At 46.2% G+C, this 21,477-nt stretch overlaps 1 protein-coding gene across 4 annotated transcripts in view; it reads right to left on the bottom strand.

Moving 5' to 3' along the window:
- Ntrk3 (neurotrophic receptor tyrosine kinase 3) overlaps window positions 1-21,477 on the bottom strand; it is a 376,580-nt gene that overhangs the window by 258,404 nt on the left and 96,699 nt on the right. For all 4 annotated transcript variants that reach the window (XM_087901410.1, XM_087901411.1, XM_087901413.1 and 1 more), the window contains exons 5-8: window positions 7,118-7,275; window positions 5,890-6,032; window positions 5,348-5,489; window positions 4,513-4,809 (exon numbers count right to left, since the gene is read on the bottom strand). In XM_087901410.1, coding sequence (XP_087757536.1) covers window positions 4,513-4,809; window positions 5,348-5,489; window positions 5,890-6,032; window positions 7,118-7,275 — 740 coding nt within the window. The remainder of the gene's footprint in view (window positions 1-4,512; window positions 4,810-5,347; window positions 5,490-5,889; window positions 6,033-7,117; window positions 7,276-21,477) is intronic.

Below are 21,477 nucleotides of genomic sequence, written 5' to 3'. Positions count from 1 at the left end.
CAAGGGAAAGGTAGAAGAAAGTTTTTTTTTTTTGCAATGTTTTATAATTTTGACCTTTTTTAGAGCTCAAGTTATTTCAAAGTGGAGTGAAATCGAATCAGGACTGGTAGTTCTCAACTCAGCATTTCTGGTTCATAAGGTCTTCCTGCATCTTAAGGGGCTGTGTTGCTCAATATGGAATCCAGGGCCCCACACAGGCAAGTGTTCCAACACCAAACCATGTCACCAGGCCCTGGTGCATTCCAAGCAAACCCTCCACCACTGAGTCACACCTCCAGCTCCATGCTGATGCATTCTGAACAGGTGCTCTACTGCTGAGCAGTGGTCCCAGCTCTGAGAATTTGCCTGACTTCTCAGGCAATAAGGATGTTGGTAATGCCTCTGGAAGCCATGCCCCACAACACCAACCCCCTGTCACAAGCCTGCCAGGCCCTGAAATGTAAGAACAAATCCTTCACTGGCTGGCTCATCAGCTATTTCATTCATTCATCACTGTGGTCCTCCACTTACCAGACCCTTGGTCAAGTCCTCTTAGGAATTTTAGTCACCAGGCCACTTAATATGAACTAGTAGGATATGATTGACTGTTTGCAGGGAATAGGGTGGCTTCTGCGAAGTCCATCAAAAAAGGCCCATTTTCAGTAACTGTTGCCTGGCTGGATTTTTGTTTCCTGTTCTGTGTAATTGTGGGGAAGCTCTGGCTTGGGGGATAATGGGGGAAATGGGGCTTTAGCATAGGCTTTGGAGCATGAAAAGAGAGCCGAGCCAGATTAATCCACAGTATCCATTTATTTTATATTTCTCAGAAGGCTCCCATTTATTAAAAAATATTTTTCCAGCAGGCCAAATATTTTGGCCAAGTGTCTGAACCCTGTAATCTCAAAATCAGTCTATGATTTTGAGCATACATCACCAAGTCCTTTGCTGGAGCCAGGCCTCATGCATACATGCAGGCAGCATGTGAGCTCCAGAACAGAAGACATGGTGGCTGCTCTCTACCCTTAGCAGGAATTCACATGTTTATTCGGGGTGGAGGGGCACAAACAAACAAACAAAACAATACTAGTAATTGTCCTTCTTCTGACTCCTACCACAGCGCGGGGAGAAGGATAGAACCAACAGGATGAGGCCTGGGCAATAGATGGATGCATATGCTTCCTAAAGCCCCAGGTAGTAACTCTCTAAGAACTTGTCACACAATTGTGTGTGTGTGTGTGTGTGTGTGTGCGTGCGTGTGCGTGTGTGTGTGCTTGAGAGAGAGAGAGAGAGAGAGAGAGAGAGAGAGAGAGAATACATGTGCATCTGTAAATGATTTGTCTATGTGCACAGCCTTGTGTGTGTATGCAGAAGCTAGATAACTCACCAATCAGGATCAGTCTGTCATGTCCCCGGCCCTCTGGTGCTGGGGTTACAGCCATGCACAGAGTTCTAGGGATTCAAGCACAGGCCTTTGTGCTTTTAGAGCAAGAGCTGTTACCTGCAGAGCAATTTCTCCAGTCCCTTGCCAAAACAGTTTTTTGGGGAAAAAAAAAAACAAGATCTATTTTTATCAGGCTTATGTATGTGTACCTAGGTGGTCATGGAGGCTGTGAAAGGTCATGAGATCCCGCCCAAGTGGCTTTGAGACATGTGATGTGAGAGCTGGGCACTGGCCAGGTCCTCTGAGAGAGCAGCAAGAGACCTGAATCACCAAGTTCTCTCCAGATACCCCCATCACAACTTTTGAGGGAGAAGCAAGTTAAGCAGTTTGTCTGAGGTCACAGCTTACACGCAATTGTGTCAACACTTGAACTCCGGTGTCGCTGGTCCACGGTCACAACCCTAACCTGCCCTGGGACTACGGACTAGAATTTCCTACCTGGACCAAGAATGGCTACTGGTCTGGAACTCCTGAATTCTCATCATCTCTGCACCCCCGAAACCAGAACAAGTGTCAATAGCAATGAAGTGTTTTCTATGTTCAAGTGCACTGCTGAGCACTTGGTGGACAGAATGAACGTCATTTGCTCGTCAATGCAACCTAGGCAAGTTGATCATTTCCATTCACGGGCAAAGAAGTGAAGACATGGAGCAGTTGCCACTTTTCACAAGGCCCAGAGTTCTGTCCATGTGCTAAGCCCCGGCCTAGCAACCTGGGCTCCCTATCTGGAAGAATCGCAGATGGAGCTCGTACCTCAGTCTGTCCAGCTTCAGAGATCTGGCTCTTCACCGCAGCACTTGGCTGCACACATCTGAGTGTGATAAATAAGACGCCTTAACGCTCTGAGGCCAAAAAGAAGAGTGGGATCCACAGACTGCCTTTGCGGCCAGCATCGAGCCGGCGCAAGGTTGAGCAGGGGGGGCTGTAGGTTATCCCTGCCTGCTCCTCCGAATAATTTACTCCTCCGAACATTGGTATCTTGTCGCTTGACATGGCTGGCCCATTGTTTCTACCACTGCCCTTTCATAATCCATCAATTTCTTGAACACAACGGTTCATAAAACAAGCAAACTTCCCCACAGTGTGGCCCATCCTGAAACACGGACAAGTCTGAGGAAGACTCTCAGGTGTGCCGCTTTGTTTTTGCAGCTTCTCGGGAAGTGGGGGTTCCATCCCCGCTCCTTCCCTCCTCCTGGGCTGAGTTGCCACCAATTGCTAAGGGTAACTGATTGCAAAGGAGGGATTGTCAAAGTCACCCGAGGAAGTGAAAAATCCATCTCTCCAGAGCTCACCCCAGAGCCTCTGATTCAAAAGAACTAAAGGAGCTTGGAAATTTGAATTTTAACTCATTCCCAGGTGATACTGACTCTGCTTGTCTAGGAACCTTGAAAACCAAGCCTGAGGTGCATCAGCAGCCAACTATGGTGTGTATACCTGTAAGTACAGAGGCCATGTCTACATGGCTGAAGGATACTGAGTTACTGTTTTCTCCTGGAAGAAGAGGGGGCAAGAGAAAGGCTACACCCACAACATCACCCTTTGCCCCTGCTGCCCTGTAACATTTAGAATAATCCCTGCGGGAAGGAGCTCAGAATGGCTCACCTCCCTTTTTAATAGTCCAGAGCTCTCTCCATGTCCCAAGAGCTTCCCTTTGGAAACAGAAATGCTGCTGCACTCAATCCATCATGGAGAAAGGATGCAGATGAGTTCTGGGGGCCAAACTAGCTCTTTATGTCAACTTTGTGGGCCATGAGAGCAAATTGTCTTCCTATTCAAAACCCACTGACGCCACATTACAGGCCAGGACTCTTCTTCTAACCAAAGGAGAGCCCACTGTGGTCCATGATGGGAAACATCTTGGGGCTTCTTTGAGAGTACACTTGGATGGTATTGGGAGGGTCAGGGCCTAGGTACTGCTAGGGTCTCAACTACCCGCAGATTCTCAGCCTTTTCTGAGAAATGGCTCCATCATTCCCTGGATCTCAGTGACAAACATTTAGGACAACATGCAGCCTCATGTCTCCAGTGGTACTTGTGGGGCCGCAGCTCTCCATCCCTTACATTGAGACAAATGCCCTGTAGTTGTTTGTAACTCTGAATTTCCATTCCTCCAGACAGATGTTGCATGGTGCTAGATTTTGGTGCTTCCCCTTTTTGAAAGTGTGTGATATCAGCCCCTATACTACCCTTTGTCCCTATAGAACCTCTCATTTCTGAGAACTGAAGATCACGAAGTCACCTAGCCTGACCCTGCACAAGTCAGCGAAGAAACACAGAAATGTATCAGTTGTATAGCCCACCAAGAAATGTTACAACCAGCCACTTTCTTTAGGCCCTTTTGGATTTTTCTTCCTCTCCAACTTCAGGAAAGAGTTTGAACAGACTGAAAGGGGCAGAATCACCTCCCCAGGCTCAGAGATCTTCCATTACTACAACTCTTAGCTCTAGCCGGTGTGACATGTGCACCGTCCGCATCTGACAGCATCAGCTACTTCCCCACCAAGTTACCACAGAACAAGAGCAGAAAAGAACCCAGGCCTGGAGGCCAGTTCCAAGGCAAGCCTTACTGCTGAATAGCTGGCTGAGGTTTGAGACAGCAGTCTGTTAAACATGAGGTTGACTTGGACCAACTCTGAAGTTCACTGCAGTGGAGAGTCACTGAGTTATCATATACCAGGCTTGCATCTTAACTCATTCAAAAATCAGGAAACTCCCAGCGGAGCCATGTGCTCACATTTGTGTCTGCTTCACAGGTGAGGAAGCTGAAGCTTCGTAGAAGCACAGTGGAGAGTCCAGCATACCACACTCAGGTAAGTATTCTGCAATCTGGGTCAGGATTCTGTACTGCATCATCATCTCTAATGTATCCCTGATTTAACTACTGTAATACAGGACATCTTTATATGAACAGCAGGTTTTTGAAGGGAATCCTGGAGGTTGTTGTGGTAGCCATGGGAGGCTATTCTGGCTAGTACAAGGTCAGTCCCTGTCCCAATGTGAGCTCAGTTATGTAGGTGACTGTGATTATCAGTGCTATTCTTTTTTCAAACTACACACCCCCAGTTCCCAGAAGAAATGTGCACAGGCCTCACCTGGAAAGGGCTCCTTCAGGAAGTGGCCATTGATGGTCTGGTTGGCTGTGCCCAGGGCATTCTTAGCAATGAGGGTGTAGTTGCCATTGTTGTAGTGGGTGGGCTTGTTGAAGAGCAGGCAGCCCTCGGAGACCTCACCCTCCTGGTAGTAGTCCATGTGAATGATCTTGGACTCCCTCAGGGGCTGCCCATTGTACAGCCAGTGCAGCGTGGGGGTTGGGTTGCCACGCACCACAAACTCAATGCAATGCTCCAGACGTACCTCGGGCTCCACCAGGCTCACCACGCGTGGAGGGTCTGTGGGGAAAAGCAAGCTGATCTCGAGGACACGGAGTCTCCTAACGGACCGAAGAGACCTAGGAAGCAGGATGGGGATCCCACTTCTCACCCTGCCCTGAGACGGTTGGGTGAAGCTGAGCTCCCACCACCAGCGAATAGAAGGGAAGAGCCACCTGTCTTTAGCTCCTGGGATCTATCTTAGCTGGAGCTTCCCTTCTGAGTCCTTTCAGGGATGCCAAAGTTGAATGGACCAACTTAAGAGATTCTGGAAAATGGGACTGAATTGCAGAGGTATACCATCCACTGAGGGACAAGGACATTCTTTCTTGGGTTTTTTTGGGGGGGTGTTGCTTTGGTTTTTGTTTTTGTTTTTGTTTTGTTTTGTTTTGTTTTGTTTTTGCCCAAGAGCTTATTTTTCAGTTTTGTCTTAGAACGACCTTTCTGCCCTTGTTGAAAGGCCAGGGTCGGAGCCTCTAGATGAGTTCTAGCCATGGACCTGCCCCATTCCCAGCCTCCTCCTGGTACCTCTCTGGCGTCCATGATGGCATCCACTTACAGTAGACAGTGAGAGCAACGCTGGCATTGCTCATGCCCACCACGTTCTCCGCAATGCACGTCAGGGTGAAGCCGTTGTCCTCGCTTGTCACGTTTACCAGGGTCAAGTTGATGGCGTGTACGTTAGTCCAGTTCAGATTGGTCTGAAAACCCCAATCAGAAGATAACTGTCAAACCATTTATACAAAGATGGCCTCCTTTCCTAACCCCTAATACCTTCGGAAACCGAGTAAAAGGTGAATGAAGTCTATCTAGTGAAAGCACACAGACCATGCTCCAGATTCTGTGTGATTCAGTTGATCCTCGTATGAATACTGGGTGGTAAATGGCGAAGTTGGGTCTTTTTTTCAAAAGAAGAAACCAAAGCACAGAGAGTTGAGCACCGCAGAAGCAATCGAAATGACAAGAAATCGTGCCATCTAGATAGAATCTGAGTCTGTGTGCTTCTTCCCAGGGGGACAGGATCCCAGTTTACCCCTCTTCTTTATAACTAAGGGATACTAGGTCCCTAACTCTTAATGTGTCTGGTCAGAGGATACCTACCTGGTGGGTGTTGATGGACTGCAGCCCAGTGACTATCCAGTCCACGTCAGGCAAGGGGGAACCAGAGCCATTGCAAGTGATCACAGCATTGTCTCCTTCTCGGACGGTCAGGTTGACGTGGCTCACGCTGATCTCAGGGAGATCTGGGAGGTCAGAGAGGAGAGGGAGGTAAAATGCCAGAGAATGGCACACAGAGGAGCTCTGCCTCTGGGCGCTTCTGGCCTTGCCCCGTGGCAACTCGAGTGTAACTTGCTTGAACTCGTGTGATGGCTGTAACTGTGTGATGGCGACTACCAATTCAACAAGCTCGAAGATCACTTAGAGATGCTTCTGAGCATGCCTGAGGGAATATCTCAGCTAGGTTAACTGAGGCGGGAAGATGCCATGCTATGGGCTGGGGCCTGAACTGAATAAAAAGGCAAAAGTGAGCTAAGTGCCACCATTCATCTCTCTCTCTCTCTCTCTCTCTCTCTCTCTCTCTCTCTCTCTCTCTCCTTCCTGACTATGGACACAAAGTGGTCAACTGCCTCAAATTCCCCTTACACAGTCATGACTTCTTCATCATGGCGGGTTGTACCCTGAAACTGCGGGCCAAAATAAACTCCTCCCTCTTTAAACTGCTTTCGCTGAATCGACGTAAAAAAAAGTAATGACTGTCAGCTCCAGCTGATTCGCAGCCCCTCCTCTGCAGACCTCAGAACCGAGACACACTCAGTGGGATGCTCTGACATCGTGGGTGTGAGTGGAGCACCTGTTCATGGAATGACGTTCTAGCAACCAAGCCTACAGCTCCAATGTTTGGGGTACTGAGTCTCAGCAGCTGGTGTGTGACAGGTTCCCACGGGCACTAGAGATTCCATCCTTTAGAGTCTGGCTGGGCATAGAAGCTGATCCTTTAGAAAACAGCCTGGAAGCTCCTGGTACAGGAATGCCAGCGCCTGGACATTAAGACATGCTCCTTCATGTTTGATTGACAGGCGACTCAGAGAGAAAGGTAATCTTATCTGCTGCGAATGGCATATGGCTCTTTTCGGCCTTCCTCCCTAAGACTAGCCTTCCCACGGCTGGCTCAAGACAGGATGACCAAGAAGGGGAAAGATCGGTCTGATCTGCGCCCACTGCTGAGGACAAGACTGGAGAGGGCTGGGAAGGAGACCCTGACAGGACAGCCCCTTCTCTGGGGTGTGTGGAATGCGGGCCAGATGAGGCAGGGCTGCAGCTCACTCACCGCACTGACTGATGTTCATGCGGAAGAGAGGGAGTTGGGAGCCATCGGCACTGATGCAGTAAAGACTCTGGCTGTCCAGCCGGGCCTCCCCCTGCTCCTGCCACAGCTGCATCCAGCGGATGTCGCAGCTGCAGTTGAAGAAGTTCTGCTCCAGTCTCCTGTGGGTAAGAAGAGAGGGGAAGGAATCCCTGAACGGTGGATGACCCAGCTCCCTCCCAAGGCTGAGGCCAGCGGGGCCCCCCCCCCCCGCTGCTCCTCCATGAAATGAGCCAGACTCGGATAGACAATACCATGTTTCCTCTCATCCATTGATCATAGACTGCATTTAGATGCATAAAACCATGAGAGAGACAGTCAGAGACAAGACAGAGGTAAACTTGAAGGTAGAAGAGGAACAGGAGGGAGGGAAAGAAGGAAGGAGGGAGGAAAGGAAGGGAGGGAAAGAAAGGGAAGGGAAGGGGAGGGAAGGGGAGGGAAGGGAAGGGGGGAAGGGAAGAAGGGAAGGGAGGGAAGGGAAGGGGAGGGAAGGGAAGGGGAGGGAAGGGAAGGGGAGGGAAGGGAAGGGAAGGGAAGGGGAGGGAAGGGAAGGGGAGGGGAGGGAAGGGAAGGGGAGGGAAGGGGAGGGGGAAGGGAAGGGGAGGGAAGGGAAGGGGAGGGGAGGGGAGGGGGAAGGGAAGAAGGGAAGGGAGGGGAGAAATGGGAGGGAAGGGAAGGGAAGGGAAGAAGGGAAGGGAGGGAAGGAAGGGCAAGGGAGAGGGGGAAGGAGGGGAATAAGGAACTAGATGGGGGAACAAGGAGAAAGAGGACAACTGGGAATAAATATGGCCACTCACATGTTACACTTGAAATAAATTATCTCCATGGAACCCATCACTATGTACAATGAATATATACCAATAAAATAACTTAAAAAGTAATAAAGGAAAGGGGCTGGGGGTATCTTAGCTGATAAAGTGCTCGGCATTCAAGCATAAGAATGGAATTGTGACCCCCCCAGCACCTATAAAAATGCTGTAAATGCCAAGAGGGCATCGTGGCCAAACTGCAATTCCAGCACTCGGGAGGTAGAGACACCAGATTCCTAGAAGAAAATCACTAGTCAGAAGAGCTGGCATTGGTGAGCTCCAGCTTCAACCAAGGAAAACAGGCAACAGCAGTCTCTGTACTCCACATGAGGGTGCCCACACTTCCTCATACACACTGATGCCCACATATATACACATACTCATGTCTCTCTCTCTTTCTCTCTCTCTCTCTCTCTCTCTCTCTCTCTCTCTCTCTCTCTCTCTCTCACACACACACACACACACACACACACACACCACACAAATAAAAGAAAATATAAATAACAATAGTAAAGGAAAAGAGGTTAAGTGAGGTCGCAAAAGATGCAACAAATAATGAATAAATAGCATTAAGTCCATGCACTGAGTTTCAAAAGTAATAATTTCACAGAGAATACAATTTTTACCCACGTAAATCACTGGACAAAGGGACCCTTTTACATGTGTTAAGCGGAGATGCTCATCTTCCTAAAGCCTCCCCACGGCTTCCCATTTTGTTGCAATTAAAAGCCCTTTGAAATCTGGGTTTCTCCATCACCTTCCCGATGTCACCTGCTCCTCATGGTCAGCAAAGCCATACTCTACCTATATTTCTCCATCATCCTGGGATGTCACCTCCGCCTCACCCCTACCCCTATTCAGCCATGCCACCTCCTGCCCAACACCTGTCCCTGTCCAGCCACACTGATCTTGATACGCACAAGCTCACTGATGTGAGCAGTTTGGACCCGCTTCGGGGCTTCTATCCTTGCTGTCTTGCCTGCCAGCCAAGCTCTCTTCCAACATATCTGCAAGACTGGTTCCCCTCACTTCATTAAGAAACTGTAGGGCGTTCCCTGACCACCATCATATCAAAGCTACCACAGCCCTGTCCTAATAATGTCCAGCCCCTCGCCGGCCGCATTTACCTGTTTACGATTTATTACTATTTCATAGCACTTTAAATATTCATATTAGTTTGTTTCTCTGTCTTCAAAGATAAAAAAAAAATTAAGTTCCACAGAGGCCAGAGATATAATCCATTTTGTGCACCGCTGCAATCACGGTACCTAAGATGGATCCCCAGACACATTTTCACTGGGGGAGTAGGTAGTTAGCTACTTCCAAGACGTATCCCGAGCCTATCTTGGGACCAGCTTTATCCCTTCATGAATTCAATGATTCCTTAATGAGCACCTGTTCTGTATCTGGCTGTGGTTGAATGCTGTTAATAGAGAGATGAATAAGGCAGACCTTGTCCTCTGGGAGCATTCAGCCCAGGGAAGAAGAATGGCTGAGAGGGAAAGAGTCAAGTCCCGAGTCCTTGTTCTCCGCAGAGTCTCCTTGCGCCTTAGAAAAGGCAGATGCCTCCTCTATTGGGTTATTAGGAGAGTGATGGACAGGGCTAATCAATCCCCCAAACTCTCAAAGCACACAGGCTGAATCTGAATGCCGGAGCCATTAGGGGAACATGATTCTCTCTCTGGGCTATTGAGGGGATCGATCCGTTGGCACCTGGAGAAAAGGCACTTGGGTCACTGAATATTTTTTAAGCACGGGGTATTTTTGACAACTGGCAAATTCTAAAATAGCTAAGCACGTGTCAGCATTTGTCAGCTCACAGGAAACGGGTGGCGGGTGGAGGGGGCAGAGAGAGGAACTCTGTTCCTGGTGACTACGACAGCACAGGTAGTATGTACAGTCACACGGCTAATCATCCTCTTAGCCTGTGAGCATCCATGACTTCTCATTCTTCAGGGTCTTTTGAAAAAGGAAAGGGAAAAGGCCCAACCTTTACCAGGAATCTGCTTCTCACAGCAACCTTAAGAGGCAGACAGTCCCCACACAAACAAAAAAGTCCATCTAATAATGTGGACTGAAGGGTGGAATGGCTAATCCTCTCTGTCAACTTGATGGCGGGATTTATAAACACCACGGAGACACTGGATGTAGAGGAGCAGAAATGAAGAGGGGATACCTGCCCTGAATGTGGATGGACTGAGAGGACCCAAACTGAGTTAAAATGGGAACGTAAGGTGAGCTCTATCACTTGTCTCGTTTTCTAACTGTGGACACAACGTGACCGGCCATCTTGTGCTTCTATCATGGTAACGCCCCATCATGATGGAATTTACCCTCAAACTACCATGAGCCCACATAAACTCCTCTTTAAAGTGCTCTTGTGGTTATTCCCCACATCAATGGGAAAAATAATTAACAGGAGGAGTTAGGATACACACTCCACACTCCAGCCATCACACAAACCTGTCTGTTTACTTCCCATCGCTTCTTCCCTGGGCCAATGCTGCAGAGCCCAGGGGCCACCCACGGGACTCCCCTGACTTCCAGGGCTCTTGCCGAGAAGACTAAGAGGAGAGGTAGAGGGAAGCAATCAGGGAAAGCAAAGATCAGCAGAGCACAGAGGTCATGTCCAGGGAGCACCTGAAGTGGGAAAAGAAGTCAATGGTAGAGGAGCTTTACCAGCCCGTTGCAGAGTATGGAGTTTGTCCGCCGAGATATGAAGAAACCACTAGGCCACCAGTTAACGATGTTTTATAAGCACGGAGTCACCATGGACAGCTGTGTAGTTTGTGCATTTCTCGGAGAATCCAGCCAGCAATGCTAGAATTCAGACCCAGTGCTCTGGAGTGGGGCTACACCACTCCTGAGGGACTATCTTCTCTAACTCACGAACATGGGCATCAGCTAGACTGGCTGCTAGAGCCCGTGTTCCTCAACTTCTGTTCACCTGACAGAACACATTTAAACATTTCCTGTGTGTCTCCGATAGCATTTGTGCATGTGGGTTTTATCTCTCATTACTTACAATATTAGAAATTGAAACAGCCATTTTGACAAGTGAGATGAAATCTCAATGTCGTTTTAATTTTTATTTCCCTGATTGCTAAGGATGAAAAATGCCTTCTGAGATATTTATTAGCCATTATTTTCTTCTGTTGAAAACTCTGTTCAGCCCATTTTTAATTGGGTTATTTATCTTCTTGACTGTGTTGTTTTTAAATTGTGTTCTTTGTATATGGTAGATACAAATCCTCTGACGGATATATAGACAGATATATAGCTGGCAAAGGCTATCTCACACTCTATGGGTTCCTTCCTTGCTTGACTGATTCTTTCTTGGTCTACACAGAAAGTTTGGGAGGGGTGTTATGAGAGCCTATTGTTAATTGTTGGCCTTAATTCCAAGACTAACTAATGGAGTCCAAAAAAAAGGGAAGAGAGAAAGAGAGAGAGAGAGAGAAGGGAGGAAGGAAGGAAGGAAGGAAGGAAGGAAGGAAGGAAGGAAGGAAAGAAAGAAAGAAGAAAGGAAAGAAGGAAGAAGGAGGGAAGGAACAAAGAAAACCTCTATCTTGTAGGGTTCTGCCTAATTTTTTTCTACCAGCTTTAACATTTCAGGTTTCAAATCTCATGTCCCTGATTCTCTTGGAGATGGTATTTCTGCAGGGTAGTAGATATGGGTATGAATTCATTTCACTGCATTGGATTGGATGTTTTCCCAGTACCATTTGTTAAAGATGTTGTCTTTTCTCCACTGTATGTTTTGGGGCTCTTTGTCAAATATCAGATGGATATAGCTATGATTATTCATATCTGAGTCATCTATTTTCCTTTATTAACCTACATGTCTATTTTAATTGTAGCACCATGTTGTTTTTATTACTATAGCTCTATAATATCCTTGTAATTTGCAACAGCCATCCCTTCAGTATTGTTCATTTTGTTTAGAATAGCTTTGCCTATCCAGGATCTTTTCTGAGTTCATGTAAATTTTAGAGATTTTTTTCTATTCTTGTGAAGAATGCTATTGGTATTGGCTTGGGATTGCACAGAGACTGTACACTGCTTTTGGTCAGAGGCTTATTTCCATAATAATAACTTTACTGAGTCATGATCATGGGATATTTTTCCAATTTCTAGTATCTTTCTCATCTCTTTGGAAACTGGAAGTTTTTTCACCTTCTTGGTTGGGTTAAGTTCAAGATATTTTGCTGTCTGAGAATATTGTAAATTTTAATGTGTTATGACCTTTATCTCAGCATATATGTTGTTGGTATATAGAGAGGCTACTGATTTTTATAAGTTGATTTTGCATATTGTCACTTCGCTGAAATTATTTTTGCTGCAAATTGAAGTTTCCTGGTGGAATTTTGGGGACCTCTTATATACATCATATCATCTGCAAACAGGGATCATTTTTCTTTTCCTATTTGTATCCCTTTAATTTCTTCCTCTTGCCTTATTACTCCAGCTAGTTCTCTGAGTACTCTATTGGAAGGGAGTGGGGAGAGTGGGCGGTCCTCTTATTCTTGATTTAGATGGGACTGTTCTGTGTTTTTCTTCATTTAGGAAAATGCTAACTGTGCACTTCTCGTGTATACCGTTTATTGTGCTGAGGAACATTCTCTCCAGTTCTACTCTCTCTAGGACTTTATCATGAAATCATATTAAATTTTGTCAAAGGCTTTTTTTGCATCTATTAACATGACCATGTGATATATATATCACATGGTCATGTTAATAGATGCAAATATATATATATATATATATATATATATATATATATATTGGTCTCAATGTGGTGAGAAAGTCAGAATGGCTAAAGTCAACGAAACAATTACCAACAAATACTAATGGGAATAGGGAAAAGGGAATTCTCATTCACTGTTGGTGGGATGAAAGCTGATAACATTGCTTCAAAAATCAGTATAGAGAATCATCAGAAAGCTAAAAAAAATAATTCACCTTATGACCCAACTATACTGCCCTTGGCTTATGCCCAAAGGACTTGACATCCTACTCAACAGATACTTGCTCAGTCATGTTCAAAGCTGCTCTATTAACAATAGCTAAAAAATGGAAATAGCCTAAATGTCTTTTAAATTAGAGATGGATAATGAAAATATGGTATATAAACACAATCAGGATAGTATTCAGCTGCAAAGATAAATGAAAATAGCAAGCAAACTGATAAATCTACAAAAGAACAATATTGAATGAAGTGACCTAGATCCAGAAAGACAAAAGCCACATGGTCTTCCTAGCACTAAATCTTCAGATATGAGGATACAACATGGAGTAATTTAAGAAATCAGGAAAGCATAGAAAGACAGGTAGCAGGAGGGGAAGAGTTTAAGGAGGAATAAAAGCATAGGTGGGATATGAAAAGGGACCGGGAAAATGGAGAGGAAGCTGTAATTGCAAATCTGTGGCAGAGTCAATGCCAGAGGAAAAAGGATGGGAGGGACAATGAACACTCAAGCGAGGAATCATATCATTTTACATCTACCTAAAATAATGTATGTATATGAAGTGAAGTTATGCGACCTGTGCTGACAATGCTCCCTACAAAAGCTACAGACTGTGTGGCAAAAACCCCAGTAACAGGCATGAGAAATTCCATTAGAATTGTTGGTCAGGGAATCCCAAAATAATATAGACTCTTCCTGTTGCCCTTGGTTGCCCCTCAGAGGTTGAAGTTAAGCCCCTTCTGGGGAAGACATCACACAGTTAAGACCCAGGACTTGGATTAAAAGAGACAGAGCTAGCCCTGTAACTCTCAACCTGTGGGCCATGACCCCTTTGGGGGCCGCATATCAAATATCTTGCAATCAGATATTTACATTGTAACTCATAACAGCAACAAAATTACAGTTACGGACTACAGTGAAATAATTTTATGGTTGGGGGTCACCACAACATGAGGAACTGTATAAAAGGGTCACAGCATCAAGAAGGTTGAGAACCATAACTCTAGCCTGAATGCCTTCTTCATGCAATCCATCTTGCGTAATACCAAAAAATTCTATGCCAGTTTCCAGAGGAGAAAATCAATCAATAATCCTATGCAGCCTATCAATCACAACAATGATCAGCATGGCAAGGTATCCCTACAGGTGCAAGCAATAGCGGCACCTGCCTAATTGAACTTAAGACCCACCATAAAGAGGAATCCTGCCTAGTACAAGAAACCTAGCCAACTCCCTGGGTCTAGAGCGGCCATAGGTCACAGAAGGAAACCTACTACCCTTATGTTACTAGACCAGTCTAATTTCTGACTACATTCTAAAGCTTATCCTTATACCAACAGATAAGTAGGGCTCTCATTCCTCATTAAAAGAGCTGTTCTTTACAGCAAACGAAGACCATTACAGAAAACCACAGCTAGGCACAGTGCAGAAGCCAATGGATCCAGAAGAGCCAAACCCAACACACACATATACAACATGACTCGTACACCTAAGGCCCATTGAAGAAGAGGTGGCAGAACTATTGTAATAACCAGAGGACCAGGAAGTGTGCAATGAGGTTATGTCTCCTATAAATGGCTGATTAAACAAGACCTGAACAGTGACAATAACAATATATATGCTAAAGCAAAAAGGGAGAAATCACATCAGGTCTAATTCCAAGAACAAGAATGGCAGGCAATTAATGACGATTAAGAGAATTAGCCTCTCCTAGGGATGAGCCTCCTCCATAATTGTTTATCTAATATAGGGTGCTTGGTCCTAAAATAATATACATGTAACAAAAATAGACTCGGCAGGTTATATCTATATATTTGTACATACATAAGTATATGTAACAATAATAATAAATGAATAAAAGGCCATCCACTTAAGAGGGAGTGAAGAGCAACCATAGAGAGGTTGGGAAAAGGAAGGAGAGGAGGAAAGTGGTGTGGTTATATCTTAATTTTAAAATATTTTAAAATGAATGAATGAAAAATTGAAGCTGAGGAATATGTACAGCACCACAATACATTATCGCAAATTCAATCGGTCATCAAAACAGTGTTGCTTTCAAGGCGTGCAGTCTCTGGAAGGTTCCACTGCTCTTCTGAAGGCAAGAAGAATGGAAAGGACGAACAACGTCTGAGGGCTGTTATGAAAGTAGATATTGCCTCACCTTCTACCTTCACCTGAGAGGATCCTGGGGACTCTGCCCCAGGTCTTCCTGGCCTACCATGTACATGTGAGGCCTTGGAACACAGTGACAAAATCTGGGGAGAGAGACAGCAAGCATGCAGACAACACAAGGGCAGCAAGGCATGCTTTGATGGTTTGCTGGAGAAGAAGGAAAGGAAAGAGTAGAAGGCAGAGGAGAGGAAACGTGAAGAGGAAAGAAAGGCAGTACAAAAGACGGGCTGTTGGTCTCCAGAGGGCGGGAAAGAACCAGCAGAGGGAAGGCTAGGCTGGAAGCAGAAGAGGAAGCAAGAGTAGACAGGGGAAGATGGAAGGAGCCCATTGGGCACAAAAGTCAGGGCAGGGAAGGGAGAGACCAAGGTCCTGGAGAAAGAAAGGGAAGAGTCAGACAGGAAGCCTTGGAAGACACAGACGCGGAGCTATGTCAGATGCCTATCTAGCTGGGAGATGAGACAGAGGAGAGAAAACTGTAAAGGAGAAATAAATGGATGAAAGTGTAGTGTGGGTGTGTGAACACGGATCAGCTGGGGAAGGACGTCTTGCGCAATCATGAGGACCTCTGTTTGGGCCCTAGGTCCCTGTGAAAAGGTCAGGTACAGTGGTGAGCACTCAGAATCATAGCGCTGGGGTGGCTAAACCGGAATCTTTGGAGCTTGATTAGTGATTGGTGAGTCCCAGACAAATGAGAGACCCTAGCCCACAAATCAAGGTGAATTACCCGACCTCTGGGCTCCACATTCACATTCAATTCACGTGTGCTTGCATCCACACGCATGCACACATGAAGAGAATGAAGTGCCATAGCATTTGTACTATTCTTGCCATAGCGTCCTACACAGATGACTTTGTTTGACCTTCTCAGGGAAGCAGGGTAAGGAAGGCAGGGACCTCTAATGACATCCTTAGGAAAGCAGATAATCGAGACCAATGTTGATTCTATGTAAAAGAGGGAACAGTCTATGCTCCCCTTGCAGAGACCTGCGGAGAGGCCTGGTAACCCCGTTGAATGGCACTGAGAATCCAGATGTTTCAAGATGGGCAAACTGAAGCCAGTCAGCCTGGATTTCCCCAGCTGCTCGCTTGACAAGATGCAGCCATTCATTATTAAATGGATATAAAACTACAAATTATTTGCCTGCGTTGAAAAGGCTAGACTAGTGGGGAGCTTTCACAGTGTCGCCTCGAGCCACATAGAGCATAATACAGTCCATCCTCTTGTTGGATTCCTTGTGCGGGCACAAACCAGCATCTCCGAGGCCCAAAAGGCAGATGGTGCCAAAGTGTCCTGAGGCTAGCAGAAGAGACAGCTGAGCTGTCTGGGATGGGCTACAGATGTTGTCAGGCACTGGCTCAGTAACAGCTCATGTCCTTCCATCCTTTCCGTCCCAGGCTTTGCTTATACAGTCTGGTCCAGCAGAAGGGATGTACCTGAGAGCTAGTGCCTTACTGTTCACAAGAGTCTGCTAGGAACTGCACAGCAACCGGGGGCGGGGGCGGGAGGGGGGACTCCTCCTCTTAAGAAGACACACCTAGCAAAATGCTTTGATGTTCCAAAGTTCCAAACAGCAGCATCCTGCATGTCCCATGGATTCAATCCACAATCGCCTTTATGTCCAGACAAAAATATGTTGGCAAAACACAGAGACACGAAAGTCCCGGTTCTGAGCTGGACACTGTAGTTCTCTCGTGCAATCAGTGCTCAACAGAAGAGTCTCTACCATAGCTGCAGGGGCAGACTAGCCACGCTTAGAGTCCTGCTCTGTTCCCCATCAATAATGCAAGAGGCCCCATGAATAATACAGCAGCAACTGCTTCAGGGCACAGTTTACTGCTGCCCAGCCCTGGCCTCAAGATGGCCCAAGGCCTAATCGCAGGGCCCTAGGGAGTTCCCACAGATTAACTCAGCCCCATTCAGATACAGCCTCCCCCCTCCCCAAAAAAACCCACCACTTTGCAGGATCAGCCAAAGTTATGACTCTGTGTTCAGAAAACATTGATTGCCCTCCAGACATCATTTAGGGGGGTATCCTTCTCCCCTCTGTACCCTCAGCACTGCCAGGTACAATCCTGGGGTCCAGGCTGGGCAAAAGAGGGAAAAGATTCATGTGAGCAGAGGCAAGGCCACTGCTACCAGACCAAAGGCACAGACTAGGCCTTCTCGCAACAATAGACTGTGTTAATATTCCATAAATAAAAGATGTAAGTTGAGCTAACGCAGTTATCCTGAGCAATGGGTTGAACTCTGCCTTCCAAAGAACTATGTCCAAGTTCCAACCCCAGGACTCGTGAAGATGGCCTTCTTGTTGACAGAATCAAGGTAAGATAGGGGTTGAGATCATTTTGATTTGGGGTGGGGCTCTCTAGAGAGGATATGAAGGAGGCTAAAGGAAAAGGAGGCATGGATACTGGTCATGGGGCACGTGGCAGAGGCTACAAGGAAGGCTGCCACAGGTTCAAAAGCACAAGGAGCAGCTGGCACCTGGCCATGTCAAGAAATCTTAATCCTCAGAGCCTCACAAAGTAGAGGGGCTCTGATAATCCCAACTCAGACCGCTGATGTCAGAATGGTGAGCAAAAACATTCCTGTTGTTTTGAAGTGGTCCGGTTTGCAGTGACTTGAGAAGGCAGCTATCAGAAATGGGACTGCCAGAGAATCCACCCCCAAAAGACTCAACTTTAAAATCTGTAAGATGGGAATGAGTGCCTTCCGCCTTATTTCTCTACTTTAGTGCTAATACGTGACTCCATGCTTTATGGATTAAAAGGGAGTCGTAAAGAGGCCGGAAATGACCACAGCAGCAACAGCACTAGTGATGGAACGGCTTGGTGTCTGGTCTGATAGCTTTCAAAGTCATCACAACCAAGACTGGGAGGAAGGACAGTGCCAGGAGCAGCGCAACCTCCTTCAACACTGAGTTAGTATTTATCAAGTCGATAAAATCTGCAAATTATAACAGAGGTAATTATCACTTTGCTTTAAGAAAAGGAAATATTCCAATCTATTTCAATTGTACCTGTTTTATGCCTGCGGGGTATTAAGAGAAGCCTGCTCATTGTGTATTCACGATCCTCAGAGTGTTTCTGAAGGGTTCTACGGTGTGGGCTGATATACTTCTGGTGCCTCTTCCCATTACTGAAGGAGTACCATGGGATTCAAAATTCAAGCAACTTTTCTTCCTAATTCATCCTTTATCTCTAAGACAGTCTCTCAGAATCTTGCTGATTTTAGGACAGACCGTTCTAATTTCGGGGGGGGGGGGGGAAATAGTAGCATCTGCCTTAACCGGAAACTCCTAAGTACAGTACAATGCCAAGCCAGACTCGGTTAAATCTACCATTGAATTTCTGCCGGCTACTCCACAACAAAGCTCAGAAGATACTCTCAGCTCGCTCAGTAGGAAGGGCACTTCCTAAGCTGGAGGGAGCCTGAGTCAGGTGCTTGCCAAAAGTCCTCCCTCCAATCTCACAAAATTAAAAGTACAAGAAGGGGCTTGGCACACAGCGAGAGCTCCGAGATGATTTCGGCTTTCCTATGGCTCCAATCAGGGGAGACAGCCATCTTAGCTTCTGGAAGGACATACTAAACATTCAAATTACGGCACTAGGTTAGGAGCTGAAAGAGAATGGATTTTGGAAACAGTGCCTTCAGGTGGTGGTCATCCTAAACACGATAACATTAGTCTCCAAATTACCAATTCACCAGCTATGTGATCCTGGTCCAGTTACTTGACTTGGCTCAGCCTTGAATCCCTCATTTGCAAAACGGGTTATAATAGCAACTCCCTTGTAGGGTAGCTTCAAGGATGAGCCAGAGTCCTGTATATATTCATTGCTCAGTGAGAGTCTTTCTTCTCCTTCCCTGATGGAATGCTACACATACTTAGCCCTTCTAACGAGGGCCTCAGCTATTGCATCAACAATCACAGATTGTGCTGTAGCAGAGAGGTTGGTTGGAGCATGGCAAAGACCCTCCAAAGGGCCTTCATGAAAGAAGGAAATGTGCCAAGAAATGGCTAACTATCCCATTTACCCTGTCTGTTTCTGCAGACACTCACCGGAAATCTCACTCGCCTGGCCTGTGACTCTCCTGGCTATCACTGCACACAGAGTCCCTCTCCTGCAAGGCCAAATCTCCTCCCGACCACACCGGACACATCCCCGAGCCCCATCCCACCGGCTCCATTAAGCAGACCCTGGCAGTCTAGATGGCTCATGGGCAGATGGTGCCATGCGGACTAATCAAGGAGTCCGACAAGAAAATCCTACCCCCTCTTCCATTTGCCAGGAAAAGCGATTGTTTGGATTTTAATCATAGCCACAGCTGAGAGCCAGTGCACAGCCCCCTCCAGCCCAAAGATAAATTTTCCACTCTCAACATTCAATTCTTCCTCAAAAACTAGACCCCCTACCAGCGTGATTGCTCCTTAGAGAGGGGCTTCTTCATCTGCCAATATGACTTTTTCCTGATTTAAGACGATGGACAGAAACAAAATGCTGTCTGGGTATGGTGGCACTCCCACACTGCCTCACTCTGCAAGGAATGTCTTCATTCCTCCATAAGCTACATCCAGCTCACCAGTGTATTGATCCCAGGCAAAGAAGAATGCAGAGTCTCATGATCCTCTGGGAGAAATGTGACATTTCCTTTAAATATATATCCACAGAACAACTGTTTCTAAATCTCCATGAAGCAGGGCGGCAGGGCGGCACACCACTGATTTCACAACCTGTGATTTCTTAGAAAGAACACTGGACATTTTCTCAATGATTCAGCCTCTAGCAGACCCTGACATCTTTTGGGGGGATACTGGCTCTGGCCTCCCCTAGGTTGAGTGGCAGAGATTCTAGGAGAACTAGATGCAAAAAGACAGACTTTCTACCCCCAATCAGTTTAAGGTCATTATGCTTTGTGGTGCTTTTAATGAGATTCCCCCCCAAAGTCTCAGGCATTTAAAAACTTGGTCCCCAATTGGTGGCTGTTTGGGAAGAGTTAGAAGGGATGGCCTTGCAGAACGAGGTGTATCATTGGGGTAGGGTTATGTTTCCAAAACCCACAATCATCCCCAGTGTGTTCTCTTGGCTTCCTGTTGTTCCTCTAGTGTCATGACTGACTGCCAGCTGTAATCCTGTGCTCCATTTTGGTGATGGACTCCTATCCCTCAGAAGCGCTAAGACCCAGATAAATCTTTCCTTTTATGAGCTACATGGCTCATATTGTTTTGTTCCCAGAAAACTAACTAGTACCTGCTTCATCTTCATGTTTATTTTGACTGGATTCAGAATCACCTAAGAGTCATGCTTCTGGATCTATCTATGAAGGAGTTCATAGATTGGGTTAACTGAGGAGATAAGACATACCCAAAAATGTGTACGGCACCATTACATGGGTTGGGGTACTGGGCTGAGTAAAAGGGAAACAGTTAAGTGGGGCATAGCACTCATCTCTCTCTGCTTCCTCACCGCACACCTGCCGCCATGACTTCCTCACCATGGCGGACAACATCCTCTCGAGCTATAAGCTAACCCAGACCCTTCTTCTCTATTGTGTATCTTGTCAGTCTCACTTCCACCCACTGGTCTGGAAAAGCAAAGTCATAATTTATCTACGCAATGGAAAATATGTAATGATACAGCAATAAAAATGTAACTGACACAGAGAGACACCTAGCAAAGACTGTAGCCACATGCCTTTTGTAGGATATATTAACTGGTTGAAAAATGATTGAGGACAGTGAAGCGCAGTGGTCCAGGATTGGAGCCTACACACTACTGCTCATCTCATGGGTGGCCTAAAATCAGAGTCTTCCCTTGCTAAGTAACCCAATGTCCACCAATGTGGCATGGTGAGAATGTCAATATTACAAAATTGTCCTAAGGATTACATTAAATAGCATACAAGATTCAGTAGATTGCTGTCACAGTGCCTGGCACAAAGGACGAGTTCGGAAATCGGTGATAGCGATCATTGTCGTGGCCATGACAACTTACCCCTAAGGTCCTCCATGAAGTTACATCTAATTCAGAGTGGGAATGAGTAGAATACAAGGATGGTATCTCTGACATTAGAGATCAGAGACAGAGTCTATTAGGGAGAACGCTTTATAAACACAAATTTGTTTACCTTCCTTTAGCTATTAAAAGAGCTTATTGGTGCCCATCTAGATCTCAACCAAATGGGACTAAGAACTCTGGCTATAAGAGCTACTCTGCCTGCTCCAGAATATCAGACTCAGAGCTAGCAGGGAGGGACACAATTCTAAAAGGGAAAGCAATATAAGGTAATAGTGTTCATTGTTTCTGGACTAGGTCTCACAGTGTGCAGCCCAGCCTGACTAGCCTGCAACTCATGTAGCTCAGGCTAAGCCCTAAC

This window comes from Myodes glareolus, chromosome 24 (assembly GCF_982192425.1).
Source record: "Myodes glareolus chromosome 24, mMyoGla1.1, whole genome shotgun sequence".
Lineage (NCBI taxonomy): Eukaryota > Metazoa > Chordata > Mammalia > Rodentia > Cricetidae > Myodes > Myodes glareolus.
This window is presented reverse-complemented; position numbering and strand designations above follow the sequence as displayed.